This window comes from Euleptes europaea, chromosome 2, assembly GCF_029931775.1.
Source record: "Euleptes europaea isolate rEulEur1 chromosome 2, rEulEur1.hap1, whole genome shotgun sequence".
NCBI lineage: Eukaryota > Metazoa > Chordata > Lepidosauria > Squamata > Sphaerodactylidae > Euleptes > Euleptes europaea.
This window is the reverse complement of record NC_079313.1, coordinates 66569367-66596735: the sequence shown is the minus strand read 5'-3', so window position 1 is coordinate 66596735 and position 27369 is coordinate 66569367. Positions and strand designations below refer to the sequence as shown.

Sequence of the window (27369 nt, the reverse complement as noted above, 5' to 3'; positions counted from 1 at the left end):
GGGAGTAGGGAAGAGGACAAGTATCATGAAACATATAGGGCTGGATCCTTTGCAACATTTCTGTGAATGGAAGGTTTTCTGCCTGCGCAGCACACCTGGGTTCCCTGAGAGCAGCATTTGGGGAGACAGTTTGGGCTGTAGCAGGAGGGGTGTGTGTGAGAAAGGTGTGTTCCGTGGGTGGAAACTCTTCTGTTTCTGGAAATACTCCAACCTAATGTCTGTTCATGCAGTACAGGTCATTGTGACACCATAGCTGAGGTGCAGCCATGGAAACTTGCAGGGTGACCTTGGGCCAGTCGCACACAATCACCCTTGACCCTGCCAAGGATTTGGATGTGAGACCTCCAAGGAATATCGGGGGCGTGACACAGAGGCAGGCAATGGCGAACCACCCCTGAACGTGTCTTGCCTTGAAAACCCTACGGGGTCACCTGTATCAAGTCAGCTGTGACTTGATAACAAAAAAAAAAACCTCACTGCACAGCCTGCTTTGGCCGCTTCGATATAAAGCCAGGGTGGTGTAGTGGTTAAAAGAGGTGGAATCTAATCTGGAGAACCCGGTTCGATTCCCCACTCCTCCACATGAAGCCTGCTAGTTGACCTTGGGCCAGTCACAGTTCTCTCAGAACTCTTTCAGCCCACATGGAGGCAGGCAATGGCAAACCACCTCTGAATGTCTCGAAAACCCTAGGGGATCGCCATAAGTCAGCTGTGATTTAGGGGCGCGCACACACGTGGGAATAAACCTTGTTTTGTTACTGTAGTATTGTATCTTATGGTATTAATTCACAGGACAAACATTCCCTCTCAGATCTATATGCCTACTGCAACAACACCAAAAATCTTGAATGTGAATGCTCCTTTGACAACATGAAGAGACAGATTAATTTCTACACAGGAAAAAAGTAACACAGAAAGAGGATCTATAGACTGGTGTGGAGGGAGCTGGAACATAGTTAACAAGCTGATTAATTGTACTAAATCATAAAGGAGGCTTTTCAACTAATAAACATGTTTTCCAGCCAGGGGTGGTGGAATGGGGCTCTCACAGAATGATAAGGTTCTGTACTAACTTTGCTTTACGTCTAAGCTTTTACTAAAAATACAGATTTCAGACTCAGTGGCTGCAAAAGGTCATTCATTCCATCTGAGCGTCATGGAACTATTTTTGTTCAGCATGTGGATTTGCGGATAGGGACAGGCCGGCTCACATAAGCGAAGGGAGATGAAGTATATTGAGCCTCAGAAATACTGCCAAGTAAAGCGTTAAAGACAAAAAGAAAGAAGCTTGCAGACTGAAGAAGTTCAGGCTCTCTGTTCTTTGCTGTCCCGTGGAACATCTGTGGTTGCTTCTAGACTATCTACATGACCAGGAATCCCAATTTGTTGCTGAGCTTGTTGGTTTGTGTCCCCCCCCCCGCTCTAAATTGCAGTTTAAGTTGGTTATTTCCAAAATATGTACTTATTTAAAATATTTATTAGCTGCCTTTCTTCTTTACAGAGCTCAATACAGCTTACAACGTAGATAAAATGCATAAAATAGAAAACATGAGACCCAAAATTTAAAATAACCGTTTAGGACTGCCAGTAACTTAATCAAATGTGGTGCTAAGTAAAACTGTCTCATAAGGCTTCAAAGCGAAGTTTATGAAAACTGCTGGTAGGCAGAAGAGCTAATCAAATGCTGTCATGAATAAAACTGTCTTCAGCTGCCTCCTGGAGATCAAGAGCGAGGAGAAAAGATCCACCTCCCTGGGAAAGTTGTTCCATAACACTGTGGCTGCCACTGAAAAGGCCCTCATGTCCCCACTAGACAAGTTTCTTTGGTTGACGGGACAGTCCAGAGGGCCTCTCCCTGAGATGTTAGTTCCTGAGGAGGACTGTAGGGGAGAAGACAGTCCTTCAAGTACCCCAGTCCCAATCCATGTAGGGCTTTAAAGGTCAAAACCAACACCTTGAACTGGGCTTTTGAGCAGATCTGAAGGCAGTGTAATTGCTATGCAATTGGGGTTAAATGGTCATGGTAACTGGCCCCAACCATCAATCTAGCCATAGCATTCTGCACTAGCTGCGGCCTCTGAACACTCATCAATGGTAGCCCCCCAAAAGAGCATATTGCAGAAGTCCAGTCTAGATGTAAGTAAGGCATGGATCACTGTGGCTAGATCAGACTGAGCCAGGAATGGGTGCAGCTGGCGTATCAGCCAAAAGTGGGTGAAAGCACTCCAAACCACACCAGCCACCTAATTTTCTAAGATGACCACTGGGTGGAGCAGCAATTCCAAGCTGCAAATCTGGCTTTTCAAGGGGAATGTAACCCCATCCAGTACAGGAGGAAATCTCAAGTCCCCAGTCTGCCTTTCTCCTGATCCAGAAGAACATCTGTCATGTCAGGATTAAGTTTCAGCTTGTTCACTTTTGTCCAGCGCATTATTGACTCAAAGCAGTGGTTTAGAACATCATCAGCTTCCTTGGAATTAAGTGGAAAACAAAGGTAGAGCTGGGTATCATCTGCATATTGGTGACACTGCAGCCCAAACCTCTCCTAATGACCTCTCCCAGCAGCTTCATATATAGATATTAAATAGCATAAGGGACAAGATCAATCCATGCTGAGCTTTATTGGCCAATGTTGAGAATTAGATATATTGAATGATAGGTCTGAGACTCAATAGCTAGGTTTGCCAGATTAAAAGAAAAATCAAGTGAGAAATCATGCACTAAATCAGTAATTTCTGCTCTATAATTTGAAACAAGAATATTCTGATGTGAGTGATATCTGTGGAGCTGTCATGTTCTGCAAAGAGGAACATTTCCCCCTTCCTTTTTTTAAGATCCCTTAATATAACGGACATACGGAAACCCTACTAATAGACATGTAGAGTTCCATCTCCATATAGAATTTCTGCTATGTGCTACAGAGTCTGTGGTACTTTAGAAGGGTACAAAAAGGCATTTCAGTACACAACAGAACACAGTTTGTAGACATGTACCCAGACAACCTTTGTATCCATTTATCAAAGCGCTCTGTTTCAGTTTCATGGCAGGCGACACAGTAAATACTGAAAGGGCAAAGGTTATTCCATACCCAGACAATTTCATTAAATGATTTTTCTAAAGAGAGAGAAGAGCTCTGGCCTTAACGTCTTGGAAGAATCATTCTGCCTCTGTTAGAAACAACTGGACTTCAAAAATAATGGAGGGAGGAGAAATTAAGGGATAGAAAATCTCAGTCTTTATTCATAGAATCTTTGCCTTCAGAAATAAAAAGTAGGGGCATTGTTCATACCTTTATGCCATTTGTAAATGTCTGCCCATATCCAGGTTAAGGATGAGCTTAAAATTCTGATGACCTGATGTGGATGAGTGGAGGAAATTGATCCCATTTAGTTACACCTTGGAAGTTCAGTCTTCCGAACCACAAATGTTCAGACAATGAGTACAATCAAATACATGAACAGTAGAATCCTAAACAGAGCTATTCCTTTTAAAATCCGCTTACTGCAGTGATCATAGAAGGTAGTACTCTGTTTAGGATTGAGCTGTAAATTAGATGAATAAAATGGGCAGAAATCATTTTTTCTCTGGAAACTCTGCTTTAGATCCAAGCCGGTTACTACTGCGCCTTCCCTCTGTAATGGTGCAATCATCTGGGAAGAAATTCTAGCGTCATGTTAGGCAGAAAGGGGTGCAAGCACATCATAAATTGGGAGAGGCAGGATTCCATAGACCCATTGAATGCTTTTAAGATGCCAGTGCAAAAACGTTTAAGAAAAAAATACGAAGAATAATTTTTTATACCCTGCTTTTTCTCTACAATTAAGGAGTCTCAAAGTAACTTACAATCGCCTTCCCCTCCCCATGACAGAGGTGGGTGGGGCTGAGAGAGTTCTGAGAGAACTGTGACTAGTCCAAGGTCACCCAGCAGGCTTCCATGTGGAGGAGTGAAGAATCAAACCCAGTTCTCCAGATTAGAGTCCACCTCTCTTAACCACTATGCCATGTTGGCTTTCCCATGCTTCTCCCATAATTGATCCCCAGCCGTGATCACTGACTTTAGTAAAGACATTTTGAGAGAAAGAGACATACAAATTTACTCTTGTAGATGTTCACATCTGTAAGAAAAAAATGTTCTTTCCTGGTCTTTCCACTTAAAAAAACAACAACCCGATATGCTTTTATCTTGGTGGGAAGGTTCATTTGTTGTCTAACCCAAAAAGGTTGGTACTGCAAACCACATATGAGTTTAGTGTGGATGAAGCGGGGGTGGGGGGAATGCGCCTCTACTTGTTTGGCTTTGTATGGTTTGCATTTTGTTTCTGGAATAAGTGACAGTCATTTGCCAAGAAAGTCCTTTGGTATTTTAGTGTATTTCCACATAGAATTATATATTGTATAGTTGTGTATGATTTATTTTTTAACTGCATTATGTAGTTATTCAGTGCTCCTCTGCAGTCTTCTGAGCCTAGCGAGTTTTATGTTGATTTTCATTAGGGCATGCTGAGGTTGACTTGAGGACTGTATCTCATCCAGATGATTTACTCATAACAAACCTTGGCCTCCTGGCAGTTACATCACAGCTGAAGACTGTTAAACTGAATTCATCATTTCATTTGTTTCTGATTGCTCTCTTATGTTTACATATCTTACATATTAGCATAAATCATGCAGGGAGTACAGAGGTTAAAGCCTCCTACACAGAGTTTTTACATTTCTTCCTCTTATTAAAAACACTGGATTTTTTTTTTTAGTAGTGAAATGTTGTGAACCAAGATGGAGATAAATCCACGAGGCAATTGCATAGTCTCAGTGAGTTTTCATTAGTGGTACCAAATTTGGAAAACAATAGGCTCATAATTCAAATTTTCTATGTTTCTAATACTCATTACTAATCAGATTCTTTCCTTGTAATTAAAAATAGGATGCATGTTGTGCTCATGTGCCACTTTTGTGTGTGTGGTGTAACGTGCCATCAAGTCACAGCTGACTTATGGCAGTCCTGTAGGGTTTTCAAGGCAAGAGACGTTCAGAGGTGGTTTGCCATTGCCTGCCTCCGCATGGGCTGAGAGAGTTCTGAGAGTACTGTGACTGGCCCAAAGTCACCCAACAGGCTTCATGTGGAGGAGTAGGAAGTCGAACCCAGTCCTCTAGAATAGAGTCTGCTGCTCTTAACTACTACACCATGCTGGCTCTCTATGTACCACTTTTACACCTCCACAATCTGTCTATAAATTTTTGAGATCCTTCAGTCAAGACGCTCAGGGCAATTTAATCCTCATAACAACTAAGTGGGATAGGTCAGAGAGAGACTGGAGAAAGTCATCCACAGACCTTTATGGCTAAGTGGACGTCCTGGTCTACCACTTTAAGCACTACACTCTATTGGCTCTTGGTGAGCATTCAACAGGCTGTGCAGATGAGGCTGATCACTGCTGTTGACTTTAAGTAACTTTAATAAAATTGTCCAGAATGCTGAAATTGACCAGCAGTTCATAAATGCAGTTTTAAAAGGCTGTAGAATTACTGCTTTTTAAAACTGCATTTATGAACTGCTGGTCAATTTCAGCATTCTGGACAATTTTATTAAAGTTACTTAAAGTCAACAGCAGTGATCAGCCTCATCTGCACAGCCTGTAGAATACTCACCAAGAGCCAATAGAGTGTAGTGCTTAAAGTGGTAGACCAGGACGTCCACTTAGGCTGTAGAATTACTGCTCCCCCTTCTGGATGCACACCTTAACGTGGTGAGGGGGTTTGTGTGTGTCAGGGAAGCTGAGAGCAATACCATAAGGGGTCTAGACTCTATCAAGAGACTAAACTCCTAGCAGAGTCACTCAAGACGGAATGGTCACAGCTGCGACACCAGATGAAGATGCATCCACCCCCTTAAGGGATCAATGGCCACATCCGCAGAAGAGAACAGGCAGTTCCAATGGGGATGGGGGCAGAGGAATCCCTGAAGGTTAGCTACTGGGCAGCAGCAGTAGTGGAAGGTGACACTGGCGGAGAATCTTTCGTAGACAACGGCAGTGCCACTATGGCTAACCCTGGTTAGTACTGCGCAGAAGAAGGCACTGGTAAACCACTTCTGACCAACCTTTACCTTGAAAACCCTATGATGAGACAATCCAAAATGAAAAAAGATATAGTGCTGGAAGATGGGACCCCCAGGTCGGATGGCACTCAATCTGCTACTGGGGTAGAGCAGAGGACAAGTACGAGTAGCGCTGTTCTTAATGATGCGATTGGACTAAAGCCGAAAGGACGTTCAGTGGTTGACATGAATAGATGCAAAAGGAAAGTCCGAAGCTGTTCGACGCATATAATAGGAACATGGAATGTGAGGAGCATGAATCAGGGTAAGCTTGAAATTGTTAAACAAGAAATGGAACGTATGGACATTTCAGTCTTGGGAGTAAGTGAATTAAAGTGGACTGGATTAGGACATTTTCAATCAGAAAATTACAAAGTGTTTTATTCAGGGAATGACAAAAAGAGAAGAGACGGAGTTGCTTTAATAGTGAGGCAAGATGTAGCAAAGGCAGTCAGGAGCTATAATGCAAAGTCTGACTGAATAATATCAATCAGACTTCAGGGAAAGCCTATCAACATAAGTATAATTCAAGTTTATGCCCCAACTACAGATGCTGATGAGGAAGAAATTGAAAGTTTTTATGCCAGTGTTCAGGAAGAAATTGATCGGACACCTAAACAAGATATGCTGATAATCATAGGTTATTGGAACGCAAAAGTAGGAAACAAAGCAGAATCAAATGTTGTTGGCAGATTTGGGCTAGGAGCATGGAATGAAGCAGGAGAACGCCTCGTAGAATTCTGTGAAGACAATAATCTGTTCATTGCAAACATGTTTCAGGCAAATAGACAATTGTATACGTGGACATCACCAGACGGCCAGTATAGAAATCAAATAGATTATATAATTGGAAGCAGAAGATGGAGAAGCTCTATTCTCTCGGCCAAAACAAGACCAGGAGCCGACTGCGGTACAGATCATGAATTGTTAATATCAAAAATCCAGATAAAGCTTAAGAAAAATACCGAAACATTCATAGCACCGAAATACAATCTAAGCAATATTCTGGAAGAGTTTAAAGACCATGTAAAAAACAGATTTGCATTACTGAGTTCAAGTGAATGTAAACCTGAAGAACTATGGGTGGTAACTAGAGATATTATCAAGGAAGAATGTGCAAAGACTATTCCTGTAGCCAAAAGAAAAGAAAAACCTCGATGGATGTCTGAGGAAACTCTTAAAATTGCCAGAGATAGACGAGAAGCAAAAGTAGAAGGTGACAGAAATAGAATCAAAAGTCTAAGTGCAACGTTCCAGCGACTCGCACGTAGAGACAAAGAGACCTATTATAATAACCAGTGTAAAGAAATAGAAGAGAACAACAAAAAAGAAAGAAGAGATCTGTTTCACAAGATCCAAGAAATCAAAGGGAAATTTAAAGCAAGGTTAGGCATGATGAAAGATCAGCATGGAAATACATTAACTGAACAGGACAAAATAAAGAACAATACACTGAAGAACTATACAAAAGAGATGAAAGGATAAAAGATTCTTTCCAAGAAGAATCTTTGAAGAAGAACCTACAGTTTTAGAAAGTGAAGTGAAAGCTGCATTGAGAGCAATCGGGAGAAACAAATCACCAGGAGCAGATGGGATGTCAATAGAGCTATTCCAAGCCACAGAAACAGAGTCCATCAAAATCTTGACAAGAATATGCCAACAGATATGGAAAACAAAACAATGGCCCACAGACTGAAAACGATCCATTTATATTCCAATTCCCAAGAAAGGAGACATCAAAGATTGCAGCAACTATCGGACCATCGCATTAATTTCTTATGCAAGTAAAGTGATGCTCAAAATCTTACAGCAAAGGCTGTTACCATATATGGAATGAGAAATGCCTGATGTTCAAGCTGGTTTCAGAAAAGGAAGAGGCACTAGAGATCATATTGCAAATATACACTAGTTACTGGCGCATACGAGAGAATTTCAGAAGAAAATCAGCTTGTGTTTCATAGATTACAGCAAAGCTTTTGATCATGAAAAGCTATGGCTGGTTTTAAAGGAAATGGGTGTGCCACTACATCTGATCGTTTTAATGCGCAACCGGTACTCTGGACAAGAGGCCACAGTTAAAACAGAATATGGAGAAACAGAATGGTTTCCAATTGGCAAAGGTGTCAGACAAGGATGTATTTTATCTCCCTATCTCTTCAATCTATATGCAGAACATATAATTAGGAAAGCAGGATTAGATTTAGATGAAGTTGGAGTGAAAATTGGAGGAAGGAACATTAATAATTTGAGATATGCTGATGACACTACATTATTGGCAGAAAATAGTGAAGATTTGAAATGACTACTTCTAAAAGTTAGAAAGTGCCAAAGCAGGACTACAGCTGAACATCAAGAAAACAAAAGTAATGACTACAGGAGAATTACACAACTTTAAGGTTGACAATGAGGAAATTGAGATTGTTCAAGACTTTCTATTCCTTGGCTCCACCATCAACCAAAAGGGAGACTGCAGCCAAGAAACCAGAAGGAGATTGAGACTGGGAAGGGCAGCCATGAAGGAGCTAGAAAATATTTTGAAGTGTAAGGATGTGTCACTGGCCACCAAGACTAGATTAATTCATGCCATCGTATTCCCTATTACTATGTATGGGTGTGAAAGCTGGACAGTGAAGAAAGCTGATAGGAAGAAAATAGATTCCTTTGAAATGTGGTGTTGGAGGAGAGGGTTACGGATTCCGTGGACTGCCAAAAAAACAACAACAACAACAGTGGGTTATAGATCAAATAAGCCTGAACTGACCCTAGAAGCTAAAATGACTAAACTGAGGCTGTCGTATTTTGGTCACGTCATGAGACGACAAGAGTCACCGGAAAAGACAGTCATGCTAGGAAAAGTGGAGGGCAGCAGGAAAAGAGGAAGACCCAACAAGAGATGAATTGACTCAATAAAGGAAGCCAGGGCCTTCAATTTGCAGGATCTGAGCAGGGCTGTCAAACATAGGACATTTTGGAGGACTTTCATTCATAGGGTCACCATGAGTCGGAAGCGACTTGACGGCACTTAACACACACACACACACACACACACACACACACACACACACACACACAGAATTACTGCTGCAGCAACCTCCCTCTTTGCAAGGGTGGCCCTTGCAATGGGATCCATTTTGATTTGAGGCAGTGCATGGGCAGGGAGAAAAGATGGCGGGGGGAATGTCAGTTTGTGGAGACAATGGGGAAGATATGGGAAGTCTCACCAGTATCTGAGAGAGGCAGGCAAGAGATTCTATTCCTCCACTTACAATGCTATCCTATGCAGAGCTATTCCAGTTTAAGCCCATGGGTTTAGACTAGAGAATCTGCAAAGGATTACGCTGTACGTACCAAAGTATGTAAAATTAATCATACAGAGTTTAGTGCTTTAGAAAAGGGATGTGAATACAGATATTAGTTAACTAGATTGTCATTGGGTTTATATGTGTATTACTGGAGTAAACAGAAATATGAATAGTTAAATTGTGGAACTCCCTGCCCCAGGATGTGGTGATGGCTGCCAACCTGGAAGGTTTTAAGAGGAGAGTGGACATGTTCATGGAGGAGAGGGGTATTCATGGCTACTAGTAAAAATGGATACTAGTCATGATACATACCTATTCTCTCCCAGATCAGAGGAGCATGCCGAATATATTAGGTGCTTTGGAACACAGGCAGGACAATGCCGCTGCAATCATCTTGTTTGTGGGCACCCTAGAGGCCCCTGGTTGGCCACTGTGTGAAAAGACTGCTGGACCTGATGGGCCTTGGTCTGATCCAGCATGGCATTTCTTATATTTTTATGAATAAATTTTGTAGTATATCCTATTTTTTATATTTGGGAGCTGATAAGATGTGGCATTGCTGAAAGAATAACTAACTGGAAAACTCAGGTGCATGTACAAATCAGATATGAATATACTTCACTGGACATAGTCCTGGTGTAGCTGCACAGAACTGTCCTGTAGTCTCAGCTAGCCGTTTTGGGGTAATAGTGAGCATTACTAAGCATGCAAATCGTCCACAAGGTGTACACATAATGTTATAATGTCCCATCTTTGTTAAGAATGTATTGGCTGACCACTTGAATACATATTGTGCAAATGAGAACGCTGGGGTGTGTATATGTATCTGAGATTCTGTAGTGATTTATTGGAAGCAGAAAATGGCTCTCAGCCATATCCAGGGAACTTCCTTTTCCCAGCAGAGTTACTGTGAAGAGAAGAAAATTCCCTGTGCAAAAGAGAAACTCCACACCCGTTGCCTGTGCTTACAGATGCGCTGATATTCAGTTCTTAGTTGCTCCACACATTTGTTTATAGTCTTTTGGAATGTATACAAATGGTATTTCAGTAGTAAGATGATATGAACAACTAAGAGTGTAACCAGAAACGAGCCAGCACGGAAATATCCTGTCCTGGCAAATTCTTGTGGGTATCCTCTAAAATACCAAGCCTGACTGCAGATATTCAAAACCTGATGGTTTCCCAGAAGTACCAGTTATAGTCTTTTAATTGGACTTTGCCTTTCAAGGCTGGCAGAAGCACAGGGTAGCTTTGGGAACAGTTAAACAATAATTTATGGAATGTGAGAAATAATGAGGCAGGACACGTAATATTTAGACCTTCCTGAAACTGTTCAGAAAATGCATTTTAGATGTCCTTGTGTTCATAATTACAGGTAAGGTTCCTAAGTATAACTGGAAGGAGGATTTTATTTTATCGTATTTTTAATTCCAGTTTCAGGAAAGGAGTGGTTTTATGTTAACATAGTTGCTGGATTTACTGTTATTTAGCCTTCACAGGTAGGCAAAGTAAAATGTCACAGTATCAAAGACCACTCCTGGTGGCCCACAAACATCATTTCTAGAACTGCTCTGGAGTGACTTTTAATATTCATTAGGAAAAGTAAACTCACAACATTTCATGTTGTCACTACGCAGTACTTTCTTTATATCAAGGTAAATGAGTTTTCTGGATATAGATAAGTAATACTGTTGTAAGGCTGCACATCTTTTTTATTTAACGTACATGGCTTTCTAACTGTGCTGCTTATCTCTGTATTGTATCAAGAGGAATATGTTTTCAAGTGGCTGGACATTTATGTGGGATTAGAGCTTTTGAACATCTAGCACACAACAACACTATTATATATAGGGTTGCCAACTTCCAGGTACTAAGCAAAAATACAGCACAGATACCAACAGCGAACTGTGGAGAAACAAAGGTATCAAGCTCACAATAGTAATGCAAAAAGTGCTCTATTATTTACAAGCTGAAAGCTTTCAGCTACACATTGTCATTGTGTTATGTTTGTATATGTTCATGATATTTTTGACGCTTGCACTTGTAAATAATAGAGCACTTTTTGCATTACTATTGTGAGCTTGATACCTTTATATTGTCGAAGGCTTTCACGGTCAGAGTTCATTGGTTCTCGTAGGTTATCCGGGCTGTGTAACCGTGGTCTTGGTATTTTCTTTCCTGACGTTTCGCCAGCAGCTGTGGCCGGCATCTTCAGAGGAGTAACACTGAAGGACAGTGTCTCTCAGTGTCAAGTGTGTAGGAAGAGTAATATATAGTCAAAAAGGGGTTGGGTTTGAGCTGAATCATTGTCCTGCAAAAAGTAACAAAGGTAATGTGCTAACCATTGTCCTGTAAGTATCAGATAATGTGCTAATGAGGGTGTGGTATGTTAATATGGAACCATTGTATCCTGATCTGTTAATGTGTGAAATCCAAAGCTAATCTGCATGGCTATTGTTGACTGTAGTCTTTGTTAGTCTGGAGGTTTTCAAGACAGGAAGCCAAGCCTTATTTTTTACTTTGTTACTTTTTGCAGGACAATGATTCAGCTCAAACCCAACCCCTTTTTGACTATATATTACTCTTCCTACACACTTGACACTGAGAGACACTGTCCTTCAGTGTTACTCCTCTGAAGATGCCGGCCACAGCTGCTGGCGAAACGTCAGGAAAGAAAATACCAAGACCACTGTTACACAGCCCGGATAACCTACGAGAACCTTGATACCTTTGTTTCTCCAAACTTCCAGGTACTAACTGGAGATCTCCTGCTATTACAACTGATCTCCAATTGATAGAGATCAGTTCACCTGGAGAAAATGGCTGCTTTGGCAATTGAACTCTATGACATTGAAGTCCCTCCCCTCCCCAAACCCTGCCCTCCTCAGGATCCGTCCCAAAAACCTCCCACTGGTGGCAAAGAGGGACCTGGCAACCCTAATTATACACCAGATCCATGTCAAGGAAATAAAAAAAAATCAGATATGTGAAAAGGAACAGAAAATAGCACTCTAGCTTGGTAGAATGCCAAATGCCATTTGTCAGCGTGTAAGTGCGGGCTCAGGACTCACCTGGAGTTTGTTTGTTTGTTTGTTTGTTGCCTCGTGTTGGGGAGACTTGGGGAAGGTGTCAGGTGAGGTGAAGCCATCCCAGCTGGCAGCAGGAGCTTGGCCAGGGATGGGGACAGGCAGCCTAAAATCACGGCCAGGTGTAGTGCCTTTCTATGGTGACGCAGGCTCCTCTCTGGCAGGAACATTTTCCGTCAACTGAGCTCCGTCCTTTCCCACCCCTGGTTTGAATGAGCCAATCAGGCTTGGTCTTGTTTGGGGTGGGCCCCGGCAGGCGGGCTACAGACCTGGGTTTTTCACTCACGTCTAATGGCTGGGTATTTAAAGGGACCCTCACCTCGTTCGCCACACACTTGAATGTTGTGGCTGTGGAGTCTAGGCAAGAAAGGCATTCCATAGGCCCTGAAGCCTTATAAAGCTGCTGGGTTTTGTGTTATAAGGAAGTGCAAAGGAGGGTGTTGGAGATAGGGAGAGAAAGCAGAATAGGGAGTGACAAAGGGTAAAGTGAGACTAGTTATGGGTGTTTCCTCACTGCCTCTCCCTTTTGGGAAAGCAAAACAGTGTCTTGTCATAATAGCTGTAAGTGAACTGTGGCCTGGTCCACTGAAAGGAGAGTTCTGAACTTGGAAGAATAAACAGTGTTAACTAATGCCTGTTGTCCTGCCTCTTTCTGCATCCTCGGGCCAATTAAAATCCAGACCCTTTCCTCCCCATGTTAGAAAGCAAGGTTTTTTTCTCCATGTCTTGTGGAAGAAATTGATATTTAGCTTGTGTGATGTGGCACACTCAGTTAAACAAATCCAATTATCAAACGTTTATTTGAAGTGTTTCAGTAAATAAATCACTTAATGTCCCTTGTAAACATGGGTGTGGTAGATGAGAGGAGGGAGGGAAGGCTGTTAATTATAAATCTTTTTAGAGCAGCTTGATTCCCTCTTGTTCCCTGTGAAGGGTATGAGAAGTACAGCAAAAGATTTGAGACTTTTCACTTCATCCTCAGTTCGCCTCATCCCCAAGTAACTGTTTGTTTGCTGTTGCCCTCAAGTAATCCTGTTAGCTCTATTTCCTCAAAGGTATTTTACTGTTAACAGTGTTTGTTCTGCCATTTTTTGTTCATGCAAATCCGGGATAAGTTCCATCATGAGAGGCCTATAATAAAGGGTATAAATATGCTGCAATGGTCATGAGCAATTATTTGCAGTAGTAGGCCAACCAAGACCAGATTGCTCATATTTATTTGCAGCTTCTTCAGCCTTATAAAAAGATTCAAGGCATAGTTACAATATTACTTAAAACCATAATGAAAAGACACAAAGATCATTATAGCCATATCAGTATTTCTCAACTAGCGTTATGCATATCAATATACCTGAACCGAAAATAAACCGAAATCAGCCATTTTGGCAATATTTGGGTTTTGGGTAGATTGAATATGAAAACCTGGGAATCTGCCCGAAGCTAAATAGGCAATTCTTGAAAAGCTGAATAGATATTTGGCTTTTTCGGGTTTTGGCTATTCGCCTTTGCTCAGATGCACAGCTTTGTTTTTTCTCCCATTTTTCTATGTTTGACTGGTTTTGTTAGGACCCCATAGTTGGGGCCCTTTTGAGGTAGGGGTCATGTAATCGGAGCCAGCTTGGTCAGACCAAACTAGTCTGGAAGTGTCATTTAAAAGACGGGGCTCACCCAGTCCCGTCTAGAGGGATATACCCTCCAACTAAAAAACCCCAGCTTCTACAGCTGCTTACCAGGCTTCTGAAGTAGACTCCTCACCTGCACAGATGAGCAATCTTCTTCACAAGAGCTGCCTTGGTCATCATGACTTTGGCTGGCTCCAGTATCGCCCCGCCCCTGAAAACCAGCTCTCAAACTGAAGGTTGCCCCGAGTGGAAGCTTCATTCCCCCGCATCATGACCATCTCTTGAAATCAGATTTTTGATGACTATAATAAAAGACTGTTCACAGGATGTCATTTGGCACACAAAAAATGTTTTCCGTGCCTTACTTCTCTTGGAATTAATCTGTTTTCCTCAGTTTGGAAGCTAATTTGCATGGACATCATGCTGTGCATCCCAGAAACGAAGGGAGTCCCCAGACCTTGAGGTGCCAGCCTGCCAATTGGCTCTTTCCACCAGTCCTTGGCAACTTCTGAACCTGAAAACCGATGGACAGCTTAGCTCACAAATGCTTGAAGGATGGGGGTGACCCCTTTGCTGGCTCATAAAATTGGACCCACATCCCAATGTTCACCAAACTTCGGTGTCCGTCTAAGGATAGTCCCTTGCAGCTATGCTGCAAATTTGGTGACTATCTCTCCAAAAATTCCCCCCACAGGAGCTTCGAAAAAAATCCCCATAGACTATAATAGACCTGGTATTTCGGTAAACCCAGAAATAAACCTGCATACCCATAGTTACCAGTATGCGTATTTGGCTTATTCTGGGTTTGCAAAAAAAAAAAAAAAAAAATCGGGCCCAATAAACATTAACCCAAAATTTGCTGATTTTTTTCCCGCACAACCCTATTCTCAACCAGATTCCAAAAACTAGAACATCAAAGAATCCAAGTAAATCCACACCCATTAGAATAATGTGGTTTTTCATAGCCTCCAAAAAACCAGTGTCTAGGTGGTGGCCTCTTTACCGCCTTAGGATGCCAGTTCCACCATATAGATGCTGTTACTGGGAACATAGGCTGTTGCAACATGTCTGCAAGATGAAACCTTTAATAAACCTTGACCAGAAGAATGGCAGTGTTTCAGCAAAGATAATGTTACTTTGCTACCCTTATCTTTTCCTTTCCCACTTCCCTTTGTCATCTCTCTTATTGAAACTTTGCGCATAAGCTTCTCAAGGTAGGGACCCACTAGTTTTCATCATGTTACTGTGTCAAGCACTATGTTAATAATGAAGATTAAGGCTTAGCTGTTAATATGCTTGAACATAAAACAAGCCTGGGTCAGACCAAGGTCTATCAAGTCCAACAATCTGTTCACACAGTCGCGAACCAGGTACCTCTAGAAAGCCCACAAACAGGACAACTGCAGCAGCATTATCCTGCCTGTGTTCCAAACCACCTAATATAATAGGCACGGCCCTCTGATCCTGATTAGGTATGCATCATGAATAGTATCCATTTTTACTAGTAGCCATGAATAGCTCTCTTCCATGAACATGTCCACTCCCCTCTCAAAGCCTTTCAAGTTGGCAGCTATCACCACATCCTGGGGCAGGGAGTTTCACAATTTAACTATGTGTTGTGTAAAGAAATATTTCCTTTTATCTGCTTTGAATCTGTCATCCTCCAGCTTCAGCAGATGACCCCGCATTCTAGTATTATGAGAGAGAGAGAAGCTGTCCACTCTCTCCATACGTGTGTAATTTTATAGGCCTCCATCAAGTCTCCCCTTAACTGCCTTCTTTCCAAGCTAAACAGCCTCAAGCATTTTAGCCACACCTCATAGGGCAGTTGCTCTAGTCCCCTGATCATTTTGGTTGCCCTTTTCTGCACTTTCTCAAGCTCTGCAGTATCCTTTTTTAGGTGTGGTGACCAGAACTGCACACAGTATTCCATGTGGTCTCACCATAGATTTATACAAGGGCAATATGATAGCAGTTTTATTCTCTATTCCTTGTCTAATTATGGCCCACATGGAATTTGCCTTTTTCACAGCAGCTGCACACTGGGTTGACTTCTTCATTGAGCGATCCACAACCACCCCAAGATCCCTTTCTTGGTCTGTCGCTGCCAGCATAGATCCCATTCAGTGTATATGTAAAGTTGGGATTTTTTGCCCCAATATGCATCACTTTACACTTGCTCACATTGAATCTCATTTGCCATTTTAATGCCCATTCCTCTAGTTTGAAGAGATCCTTTTGGAGCTCTTCACAGTCCGATTTTGTTTTAACCACCCTAAATAATTTGGTGTCATCCTCACACTTGGCCACCTTGCTGTTCACCCCCAACTCCAGGTCATTGATGAACAGGTTGAAAAGCACCGGTCCCAACACAGATCCCTGAGGGACCTCCCTGCCCACATCCCTCCACTGTGAGAACTGACCATGACCATTGATTCCTACTCTCTGCTTCCTATTTTTCAGCCAGTTCTCAATCCATAAGAGGACTTGTCCTCTTATCCCACGATTATGAAGTTTTCTTAGCAGTCTTTGGTGGGGGACTTTGTCAAAAGCCTTTTGGAAATCCAAATACACAATGTCTACAGCTCATTCCTGTCCACATGTTTATTGACACTTTCAAAAAACTCTAATAGGTTAATGAGACAGGACCTACCTTTACAGAAGCCATGTTGGGTTTTGCTCAGCAGGGCTTGCCCTTCTATATGCTTGACAATTCCGTCTTTAATAATGCTTTCTATCAATTTACCTGGAACAGACGTTAAGCTAACTGGCCTGTAATTTCCTGGGTCCTCCCGGAACCTTTTTTTATAAATGGGTGTTACATTGGCCATTTTCCAGTCATCTGGTACAGAGGCTGATCTAAGGGACATGTTACATATTATTGTTAGAAGTTCAGCAATTTCCCATTTGAGTTCTTGAAGAACTCTAGGATGAATACAGTCTGGTTCCTGTGACTTATTAGTTTGCAGTTTGTCTGGACGTTCTAGGAGTTCCGGCCTTGTTACCACTATTTGCCCCAGTTCCTCAATCTTCCCTGTCCAAAACATCTGTTCAGGAGAAGGAATCTGCCCTATATTTTCAACAGTGAAGACAGATGAAGGCTTGCACTTTTGACTAACCAGATTTGGATTTATCTTTTCAGATAAGTGACTCTCCTGTGTTTGTCCCTGGTGTTTGGGGACCATACTACTCAGCAATGGTGCCAGGGTTCTGGTTAAATGAAGGAGGCCAGAGTGCTACAGGAAAACTGGTAACTGTTGGCTTTTTCTTTCAAATAAAAAACGTGTAGTATCTTAGCAAGACGTTTAACTACCTTCTATGCTAAATTAACCTGATGAAAACACTTTTAGCTATTATTCCAACTTATTTCTCTGGGTCCAACAAAACTCAAATTCTTAACCAAATTTGTCAAACAGAGATTCATACCCTCAAAGATAGGTAGCATAATCCTTTCCAGAACATCAGCCTTAGAATCAATTTCACCTTGCCTGGTTTTAATTTCAGCTTGTTCTCCCCTTAGCTACTTGACCACACCAAACAGATACCATCCTAGATCAGAGGAGGCTTCTTCTGGAGGCTTATTCAAAGAGGAAAATAGCTGGATCTGACCAACATATTGATGGCACCCTGCAAAGCTTTGGATGATTTAATTCAGTGGTGATAGATAGATAGATAGATAGATAGATAGATAGATAGATAGATAGATAGATAGATAGATAGATAGACATTGACATTGACATTGACATTGACATTGACATTGATATTGATATTGATATGATCATCCACTTAGATGGATTGTTGATATGAGCATGGGCAATAGTACAGTACCTAGTGGAATCCTGCGGTCAGATAAGAGCCCTATTATGTGTTTCAATTAGTTTTGCACTGTGTGTTTCGAATAGCCATTTGGAACTAAGTTGATAGCAATATTGTGTATCATCATATGAATATAAAGATGATACTTCAGACATAAACAGTTATTTGAAGTGGCATTGTTTTAGTACTTCCAGGAGTAATCAAGACTGCTAGTTGGGCCTTATTTCCTTTCAGGGTAAATATTTGTGTTAAACACCATAATAATTGTATCAGGCATGCAGGAGAAGGTGAAGTTCAGATTTCCCAGAAACACATTGAACAGTTAAATTGTTCAGTTATCCTGTGCTTGGAAGGACTGAGAAGGTTGGGACCATCCTCTTTTTTCAGATTGCTCATTGTGGCCCCACGGGCTAACGGCTCCACGGGAAAAAGGGGAAGACCCCCAATAAACACACAAACAACTGAACTTGGGAAATAAATGGCCACAGGTTTATGGATCACAAAAGATGGAGCAATTGGCGGAAAAAACCATGGGGGCTGATCCAAAGTTCGGGTGACCACCCTGTTGCCCGATATCGAAAGCATCGATGAATGGCCCAAACCGCATTCTGAAGCTGTAAAAATTTCCTTTAACTATTTGACTGGGATTGCACACAGTTAAATCAGAATGGGTATTTTGGGAAGATTCCACAATCACAAAAATTCTCTACTAAAAAACAACAACCAAGAAATAATATGCAAAATCATTTATCAATCCCCCTGTCTTTCTCTGTTTTAAAGGTAGAGCATGTCGTCCAAGGACACACTGCATTCCCTGAACTACAAACAAAAGCTGCAGCCAGGTCACTATCTTTATTTCTTCGTTACAGTCTCTGTCTTAGAAACATTGGCTGCAAATCAAAAACTAGTTCATCTGAAATATTCCAGCTTTACTGGGTTGCAGGTTGTGCTGTTTGTCACCATCTTAATTTCTTTCCCTTTCCTTACAAGTTTACACTCGATACTTCCCGTTACACAATATAGTCAGTTATGTTGTGAACATATCCACCTGAGGACTGATTCACATGCTCATTTCTGAGTTGGTGACATCCCCAGAAATTGCCTTTTCCTAGCCATTTTGGCATTGCAAATGCTTAGACATTTCAGTGCCTCAGCCTAATTTCAAACCCTTGTTTGGAGGGGACATTACCACATGATTGAAATACACAAAGAGCCTTCACCCTATCAAACTTTCAGGAATGATCCACTTGTGGTAATTTTGCCACCTCAGAAATGATCACAGGAATAATTAATCCTGTGTTTAAACAGACTGGAAAATTCTGCAAGTGCATTAATGTCGGTAATCCAGATTAAAAATCTGAAGTTTAAAAGATTCACCTTTATGTTAGCATAGCTTCCAGAAACAGTTGAAGTTTGGTGAAGACACAGTTCTTGAGACACAGGCTACAAAATAAAATTATGCTGTACAGATGTCATCTTTACAGTCAGCCCCAAGGAATATTTATGATATTTGAAACAATCATAACTTTAGATTCATTTAGCATTCTTTGGACAGGAAACTAGTACATACAAAGTCTTCCCCCTGAGCACTGAATACAAAGACTCTTACTTATTTTCTTACCATAGTGCAATAATTCATTAATACTAACACAGAGCTATGCTTTAGTGGGGGTGGGGTTGGTTGGCAGGAAGTGATTGCACATATACATTTAATACAAGAAAGTTCATGAAGATCTAGTGTAACATGGCAGCTAAGACCTATGAACCAGGAAGGCTTGAGTTTAAAGCTTGCCTCTATGAAGAATTCATTAGGTACATGGTTCAGCTGTAACCCCAAACCTTAGCAATATGGGAGCAATCTTCAAAGGAATCTTGCAGTTCGCTCCCAAACAGAGTTGCATCCTTGTTAAGGCAGTTGAGTTCAGTGAATTAAGAAGGGTGTACATCTTCTTAGTATTTCACTGTTGGACTTATGTACTCCTTTCTCGTCTTGCACACTGTGAACAAATTAATTACTTCATGGTTTTTAGCAAACCCACAGTTTGCTGTTACAACCAAGTATAAGGATCTGCCCTAGTAATCAATATTACAAACCATGGTTTGCAAACCTGGTTTGCAGGGTGAGCTCATACTATAGTTTCCCAGTGTGGGATTGGATGTAACAGCAAACTGTGGTTTGCTGTTAAAGAGAAGGAATTGGAGGATGGGAAGGAAGAGTGGGAGGGAAGAAGCTGCTTGGTCATGTAGCGATATTTCTTGGCCTCAGTCCATAGCTGCTCTACAGATTGAAATAGTTGGATTCTATATGTCACATCTGCAGTGAGGGGATAAAAATCTTGACCTGTCTTAAAGGATTGCTTTATTTGGATTACCAAGGTAATGTACATAAAATGCTTTAAAAACCATCACATGCTATATAAATCTTCTACACTGTACTAATATTTCATTACATTATCCTTAATATCTGTATGATTAAAATGTACTAACTTGGATGATGATTTACGACGAGGCCTTGTATTACATTTCCGCTAGGTTTCCCTAGATTCCTCAGTAAACAACCCACCATGTTTTTCTGAATGGCTTCAGTGCTTTACACATCAGTAAGGAAGTCTGATCACTGTCTCTGTTTCAGTGGAAGACTGTGTGGGACAAGCAGAAATGAAATGAGGACACTAAAGAATTTTAATAACTGGCTAAGCTGTGTATTTTTCCCCTGAAGAAGTTACATAAAGCAAATTTTAAAGTATAAGAATAATGATATGAATTAGTTCACTTAATGTCTTCCAAGTGCATTTCATTTTGAATGATACCTTTGATAGCTAACACATGGTATAGTATAATTGAAACAATGTGTGGCTGAATGCATAAATGCAGGGCATAAATATACAGCTGCAAGGAGGTCATAAGTCAGAGCAGTAAACACATGCCAAATTCCCTCAGGGAGCTCATTAGTGCATGACTGAATATACATGCAGAGGCTAAATGAATATCACTACTTAGACCTCAAAAACAGAGACAATGACCAATCAATTGTAATTAGAGGAAGATGCTCACACACTGACCTACCTCCTGCAAATGAGGGTGTTTCATGGGAGGCAAAACCAAAGATAGAATTTAAAAATCTTTTCCAAATGTCCCTAGAAATTTAGAAAGCACGGTAATTGTAAGTCATAGTAGCATGTTCAGCTGGCATGCCAGTATAGGCTGTCAAGGCTGGATCACGGTTCCCACTATTTTCACTGGAACATAGAGGCAAGTTTACGTTCTTTGGATTTCATCCTCTGGGTGTATTCCAGAGAAAATTAAGCACACGCATGTTCTACTGAAATGAATGGAAATTAAGCATTCTCTGGATGGCACTCCAGGTTTCTAATAGCTGCGCAACAGCATTTGTATTGTGTGCCATGGTTTCCAAACACAAGATTATTCCCGTGAGCCAGTCTGGTAACTAATTCCACATGCAGATGTTGTGCATGCCAGGCTCATGTGCACAGTGGCTTTCCAGAAGTCTCACGAACTGCAGCCCTCTTCGTGAGAGTCTCAAACCTCAGGCGCGGTCGGTGAGGCTACCTGGTAATATAGATGAAGTCATTGAGACTTGGTCAGAGCTTTTCCAGCAAGTCTGCGACCCTAAGCGAATCCCTGCACTAAGCAAGACTTGCTTAGGATTGGACTATAAATCACCTTCTAGGTGCTACTGAGATGAGTATCCAGCTCCCTGTCCATTTTCACCAGGTGGGCCTTCTGAAGATTTGAATGTGCTTATGTTAGGAGTACGTATCATGCAATAAGGGAAGAACCTCCGTTGCTTATCCCCACCCCCTCCCTGTTTTTTTGTTTCCCTTGCAGTGCTCAAAGTATATATATGTACTTGAATGGTCACCTGGATTTGATTAAGAAATCTTTGCCTGTGGGTTTCCTCACTGTTGATGTACATGTTTGGCCAGATTTCCATGGCAACAGATCTCCCCTAGCAGATCTGACTCTAAAGGGCATGGTAAGAAATAGCCTGTCTTTTCAGAAGGGTCAAAACAGAATAAGGGGGCAAAATAAAAGCTTGGAATTAGCATTTTTAATTTTAAACATTCTCATTGTTAATCACTACAAATCCCACATGATTTGGGTTTCTCTCTGACATTTGCTGTTGCTGAAATCTGTAGATTTGTAAAAGACACAGGGGTTCTGGTTACTTATGTGTGTGCATCTGTAAAATGCCATCAAGTCACAAATGACTTATGGCAACCCAGTAGGGTTTTCAAGGCAAGAGACTAATAGAGGTAGTTTGCCATTGACCTTGGTAACCCTTGGTGGTCTCCCATTCAAATACTAACCAGGCCCAACCCTGCTTAGCTTCTGAGATCCTACAAGATCAGGCTAGCCTGAGCCATCCAGGTCAGGGCCTTCGGTACTTCTACTGATCCATTATAATAAGCTGATTTGAACAGTTTCATGGGAAAATGGGGTTAAGTATTTTAAATAGATAATACCATTTGAATAAAATGTAGGGAGGTGTGTGTTCACATTTAGTTTGGGTTTGCAAAGATGTCTGCTGCTTTCCGACATCTTGCATGCACACCTAAAGACACGAAGTATGAAGTGACAAACATGGTCCACTAAGAATTGTGCCTTGCAAGGCTGTTTACCCCCCCCCCCCGTGCGCCATTTTTGAAGTCCCAACGAGTTCAGCTTGCTCAATCTCATGTGCAACTTGCAGAAAAGCATGGGATGGTGCTGCCTTTTGGTGGCTGTTCTTGGTGCTAACTCTTTTCTCTTGAGGAGCCATGGCTAGTCCAGCACTCCTTCTTCTCTTCTGTTCAAAATATATAGAGAAGCAGAGGGAGGGGACAGTGCATGAGCCAGCTTCAGAGAAGTGGCAGGCGATGCACAAGGGGCTGTCAGTGCTCTCTGGCCCTGGGTGCCAAGCAAAATGATCTGGTGTGCCACTGTTGGCACACATGTCTGCGGTTGCCTACCCTAGCTGTCTACTATTATTTATAGTACCTACTATGTAGGGTTGCTAGGTCCCTCTTCACAACCGGCAGGAGGTTTTGGGGCAGAGCCTGGAAAGGGTGGGGTTTGGGGAGTGGAGGGACTTCAATGCCATAGAGTTCAATTGCCAAAGCGGCCATTTTCTCCAGGTGAACTGATCTCTATCAGCTGGAAATCAGTTGTGTTAGCAGGAGATCTCCAGCTAATACTTAAAGGTTGGCAACCCTACTACTATGTTCTTCCTGGGGGTGTGGGGGTGGATCTTATTTTAAGTTCTGCAGCCCCTTGGCAACGATGGTTGTCTTAGCGTATGCTTTGAAATATTTAATTGAAAGGTTTTCTGAAAGGAGAAAAATACTTTTAAAACGTGATTCACAAGGAGAATGTGATCAGGGAGAATACCATCTTAATTATTTGACCTGCTGCTTGTTAAATAGGTGAGCGTGTAAATCTTGCACTTGTCCAGAAAAAAAACATGTATGCTACATGTGCAGTTTAGAAAGGCAAAGTTGCAATTCACTGTAATAATTTGCTTAGGAAATGATCCTGGAAAAACAGAAGTCTCAGATCAGCAAGAATGGTATGCTTCTCCTTGTTTTCCCTGCAGGTTGTCGGACTGACATTATCTCGAGGCCTTGATGATCTTGCTGTTCTGTATTTGGCCACAATTCAAGCCATTGCAGTAAGTACATTATACTTCAACCCTAAGCAATTAAGCCTTTCTATGACCACTGAGTTCAATGGACTTTAAAAGGTGTAATTCTGTTTTGGATTGCCCTGTTAAACAAGCAATTTATGCTTTTTTTTTGGTTCATTTTTTAGAAAAGGTAAATGAAATTTTAATTCATCCAGTGTTATTGATTGACCATACCTGTTTTTGAAACAAATGTGTAATTACCAGTACATTTACCATAAGGTAAGAATAAGGTCAATTTCAAAAGAAAGTATAGAAATAATTACTTCTACTGGAATTCTGTCTGGGTTGCTAAAGCACTATGGGAAAAACTTCACAACATAGACAGTTTCTGCACTAATCACTTACTACAGAGAATTCTCGCTGGCGATCTATTAGGTTTGGCGATGTGTTCCAATTTTATGGTCACATGCTGCCTCTTGCCTTACTCCTGAGAACGTTTTCACCCTATCCGCACTTCCATAAAAATAAACCTCATGGTCCCAGGGGGAGTGTTGCGTCATTCCTGACGTTGCGGGCATGCAGGACACCCTCCCCTACTTTCTTCGGGCATGTGCCTCTTCCATCGGGGCTCCCTGGTGACCCACTTTAAATGTTTAGGAAAACTGAGACACTCCCCGCCCCCCCAACGATCAGTGGAGGTTGATCAACACCAGTGTTGTTGTGTTGCTGCTAATGAGCTGTGCCCTGGGTCTCGTTGCTAAATTCAATTAGCCCTGAGTGGGCAAGAAATACTGCAGGTCCTGGGGGTATTGGTCTGCAGCAGCACTTTAAAGACTTCTGTGTCTCTAGTGTAGCCAGAGGTTTCTTTTTTTCCTCACTGAGTTGTCCCGCAAGGCACATGGAGTTCAAGCAGGCACAGCCAGACAGTCACCCTATGCATTCCTAAATAGTTGCTGCCCACCGCTCCCCTTCTACCCGCTTGGGAACCCCTGCCACCACCTTACACTCCACCTTTAAGGACAGGTGAGGCCTTGGGGGTCCCAAACAGACTCCACCCCCCGCTCGGCTCCCTCCTCGCGCGCTCTCAAGGGTTAGTGCAAGGCTCCAATGTAGCTTCGCTATGCAAAATAGATTTTTTAAAAGTAACAAGCGGGGAAATGGTTGGTGGGAGGGGGGTGGGAGACAGCGCATATGCATATGTATGCAGGCTTATGCTATCAAGCGGGGAGAATACTTGCAAAGCCCCCCCCCCGTCCGAGCTACTGCATGTCCCAGAGGTGGGGGTGAGCTCTGTTTAGTGTAACGATCCTATGTTACTTTGCTATGCAAAATTAGTTTTAAAAAATAAGAAGTGGGAAATGGTTGGCGGGAGGAGGGGGAGGGGAAAGGGGAGGGAAATGGGCAACAATGAAGGGGTGGAGAAATGAATAACAAATATGCCCTCTCAAGCGTGTCTGCACCTCAAGGGGAGATGTCTTAAAAACCTGAAAAAGGAAAACATCGCCATAAAAGTGTTTGTTGATAAGATGACGATATAACGTTTGCAGAATGGCTCAACCCAAAATGTTAGGAAAATGGTGCGAACAAGAATTAATGTAACATTTCATTAAACATTTTAAAATGTTAGTGCTGAAATGCCTATAGTCTAGTTGCCCAAGTCCTTCCCCAGAGGATTTAGAAAATGCCCTTGTGTAGAGTATAGCGGGAGATTGCCCCACAGATTTTTTGGGGGGAGGGGCGTATTTAGTGAGTTCTCTGTAGGCCTGTCTTTCCTCTGAAACTGTTGGAAGTTTTTAAGAAGAGAGGTTTGATTTTGCCGTTTTTTCAAAAAAATGTTGGTTTGGTCAGAGGCCATATGCCTTTTACAGCATTTTTCAGAAGGCAAAATGTTCACCAGCAATTCTGCCATTCTTTAAAGACTTAGATGCAGTGAGGTCTATAACTAGGGTTTCCAGGACCCTCTTCGCCACTGGCGGGAGGTTTTGGGGTGGAGCCTGAGGAGGGTGGGGTTTGGGGAGGGGAGGGACTTCAATGCCATGGAGTCCAATTGCCAAAGCCGCCATTTTCTCCAGGTGAACTGATCTCTATCAGCTGGAGATCAGTTGTAATAGCAGGAGATCTCCAGCTAGTACCTGGAGGCTGGCAACCTTATCTATAACTGTACTTTTACTTACATCTTGTCTGTCCATCATCCTGAAGTGATGCCTGATAGCTAATTTCGGCCAATAGTCATCAATGTGTAATTTAATTCTGCAATGCAAATCTACAGCCTTGTGTACTTGTTAGAAAAGCAATATAAAGCCTGGCATGGAAATGAAATTCTTTAGCTTTCTCCTGCCCAGTCAGCCATGTTTTAGGGTTACCTTGAAAGACACCAGTTGCTACTGTTTTCTGATGTAGGTTACAAAGGCAGTCAGGCAGTGCAAATTGCTTTTGCGTTCAGCCTTACGGCACTCCAGAAGTTCTAGCTGGTAAGAGCAGATTCTGTGAATGCGATTTATACTGTTTTTGCACTACTCCTGACAAAAACAGGATTACTCTTACTGAACCTGGAATATATTAACGCGAGTCCTATTATCGCTGAGTTCAAGTCGTGTAATAGCAATACGCTTTGTACTTTCATACCACCCCTTTAATTTAAATAAGAAATGCAATCACTTTCTTGGAAAATGAGAGCTGGCAATATTGTCTCATGAAAGAGATTACAGACCACAACTTTTCAATGCCAGACAAGTACCACAGCATTATTCTATGCTAATGAGGTGGAAGCTTACTCAGTTGGATATCCTGGGAAAACCTTCTATTACTATCCAAGGGCTTCGTTGCACATTACTGCACTGTAGTTTTAAGTTAAGCTTCTTTAGACCTGTTTTGCTTGCATTAGATTTTAGTGATGACTGAGATTTGTAATATAAGGAGAATTGATCCTGTCTTATTTTTTCTTGACAAGTGATTTTTGTCTATATGCAGCAGTGATACAATTAAGGCAACAGAGAATTATGTTGAGGAGAACCTGTCATTTTTTGTAATGTTCAGGTTTTAATTTTTGTTTTCGTGAAGTTTGATACGTTCTTTTGAATGCATAGTTTTAATTTTTTAAGATAGTTATAATTCTTTAGAGGTTTGATACTAACACAATATCAGTTGGCATTTGCCATTGATGTTAGCTGAAACAGTGCCTAGATATAAGCATGAAATTCATTTAAAATCTAGTCAGAATTGTAATCGTATTTGCTAAATTCTAGCCTTTTAATTGCTTTCCACTGAAAAACTTTTTACAGGGGAGGATGAAATTTGCATTGGTAGCTTCCACGTTTGGATTTTCCTTAACCTTTCTCCAGGAGAAAGAAAATGGCTGCTTTGTCAACTGGACTCTATGGCATTGACGTCCCTCCCCTCTCCAAACCCCGCCCTCAACTGGTGCCACCCCCAAAATCTCCAGGTATTTCCCAACCTGGAGCTGGCAACTCTACCTTAACCCTACATTAAATTAATTTTAGCTCAACAATGAAATGTCATTTTAAATTTCAGTGTGAATATGTTCACATGTGCATGTTTGTATGTTGTTTAACTGCTTTACGAAGCTGGCAGAGCAACATTAAGTTCATACAATGGTTATATTGACCACCTCGCCCATCTAGCTTCTCTGAGGCACTCATTAATTCCTGGTTATACAACAGTTGTTATCTTGCAACCACAGACCTAAGATTAAAGAAAACTTTGAGATCTAATTTTGTGAAATAGCCGAAAGCTTGTATCACCGCTAGATCTTTCACATGCCTTTTCCTTGTTTCTTCATTTATCATAACAATTTAGCTAAGGC

General features: G+C 41.6%; 1 protein-coding gene across 6 annotated transcripts in view; it reads left to right on the top strand.

The window, feature by feature from the left end:
- Positions 1 to 27369, top strand: part of FGGY (FGGY carbohydrate kinase domain containing) — a 166127-nt gene that overhangs the window by 86373 nt on the left and 52385 nt on the right. For all 6 annotated transcript variants that reach the window (XM_056844236.1, XM_056844234.1, XM_056844237.1 and 3 more), the window contains 4 exons: positions 17247 to 17354; positions 18701 to 18762; positions 21770 to 21917; positions 23517 to 23591. In XM_056844236.1, coding sequence (XP_056700214.1) covers positions 17247 to 17354; positions 18701 to 18762; positions 21770 to 21917; positions 23517 to 23591 — 393 coding nt within the window. The remainder of the gene's footprint in view (positions 1 to 17246; positions 17355 to 18700; positions 18763 to 21769; positions 21918 to 23516; positions 23592 to 27369) is intronic.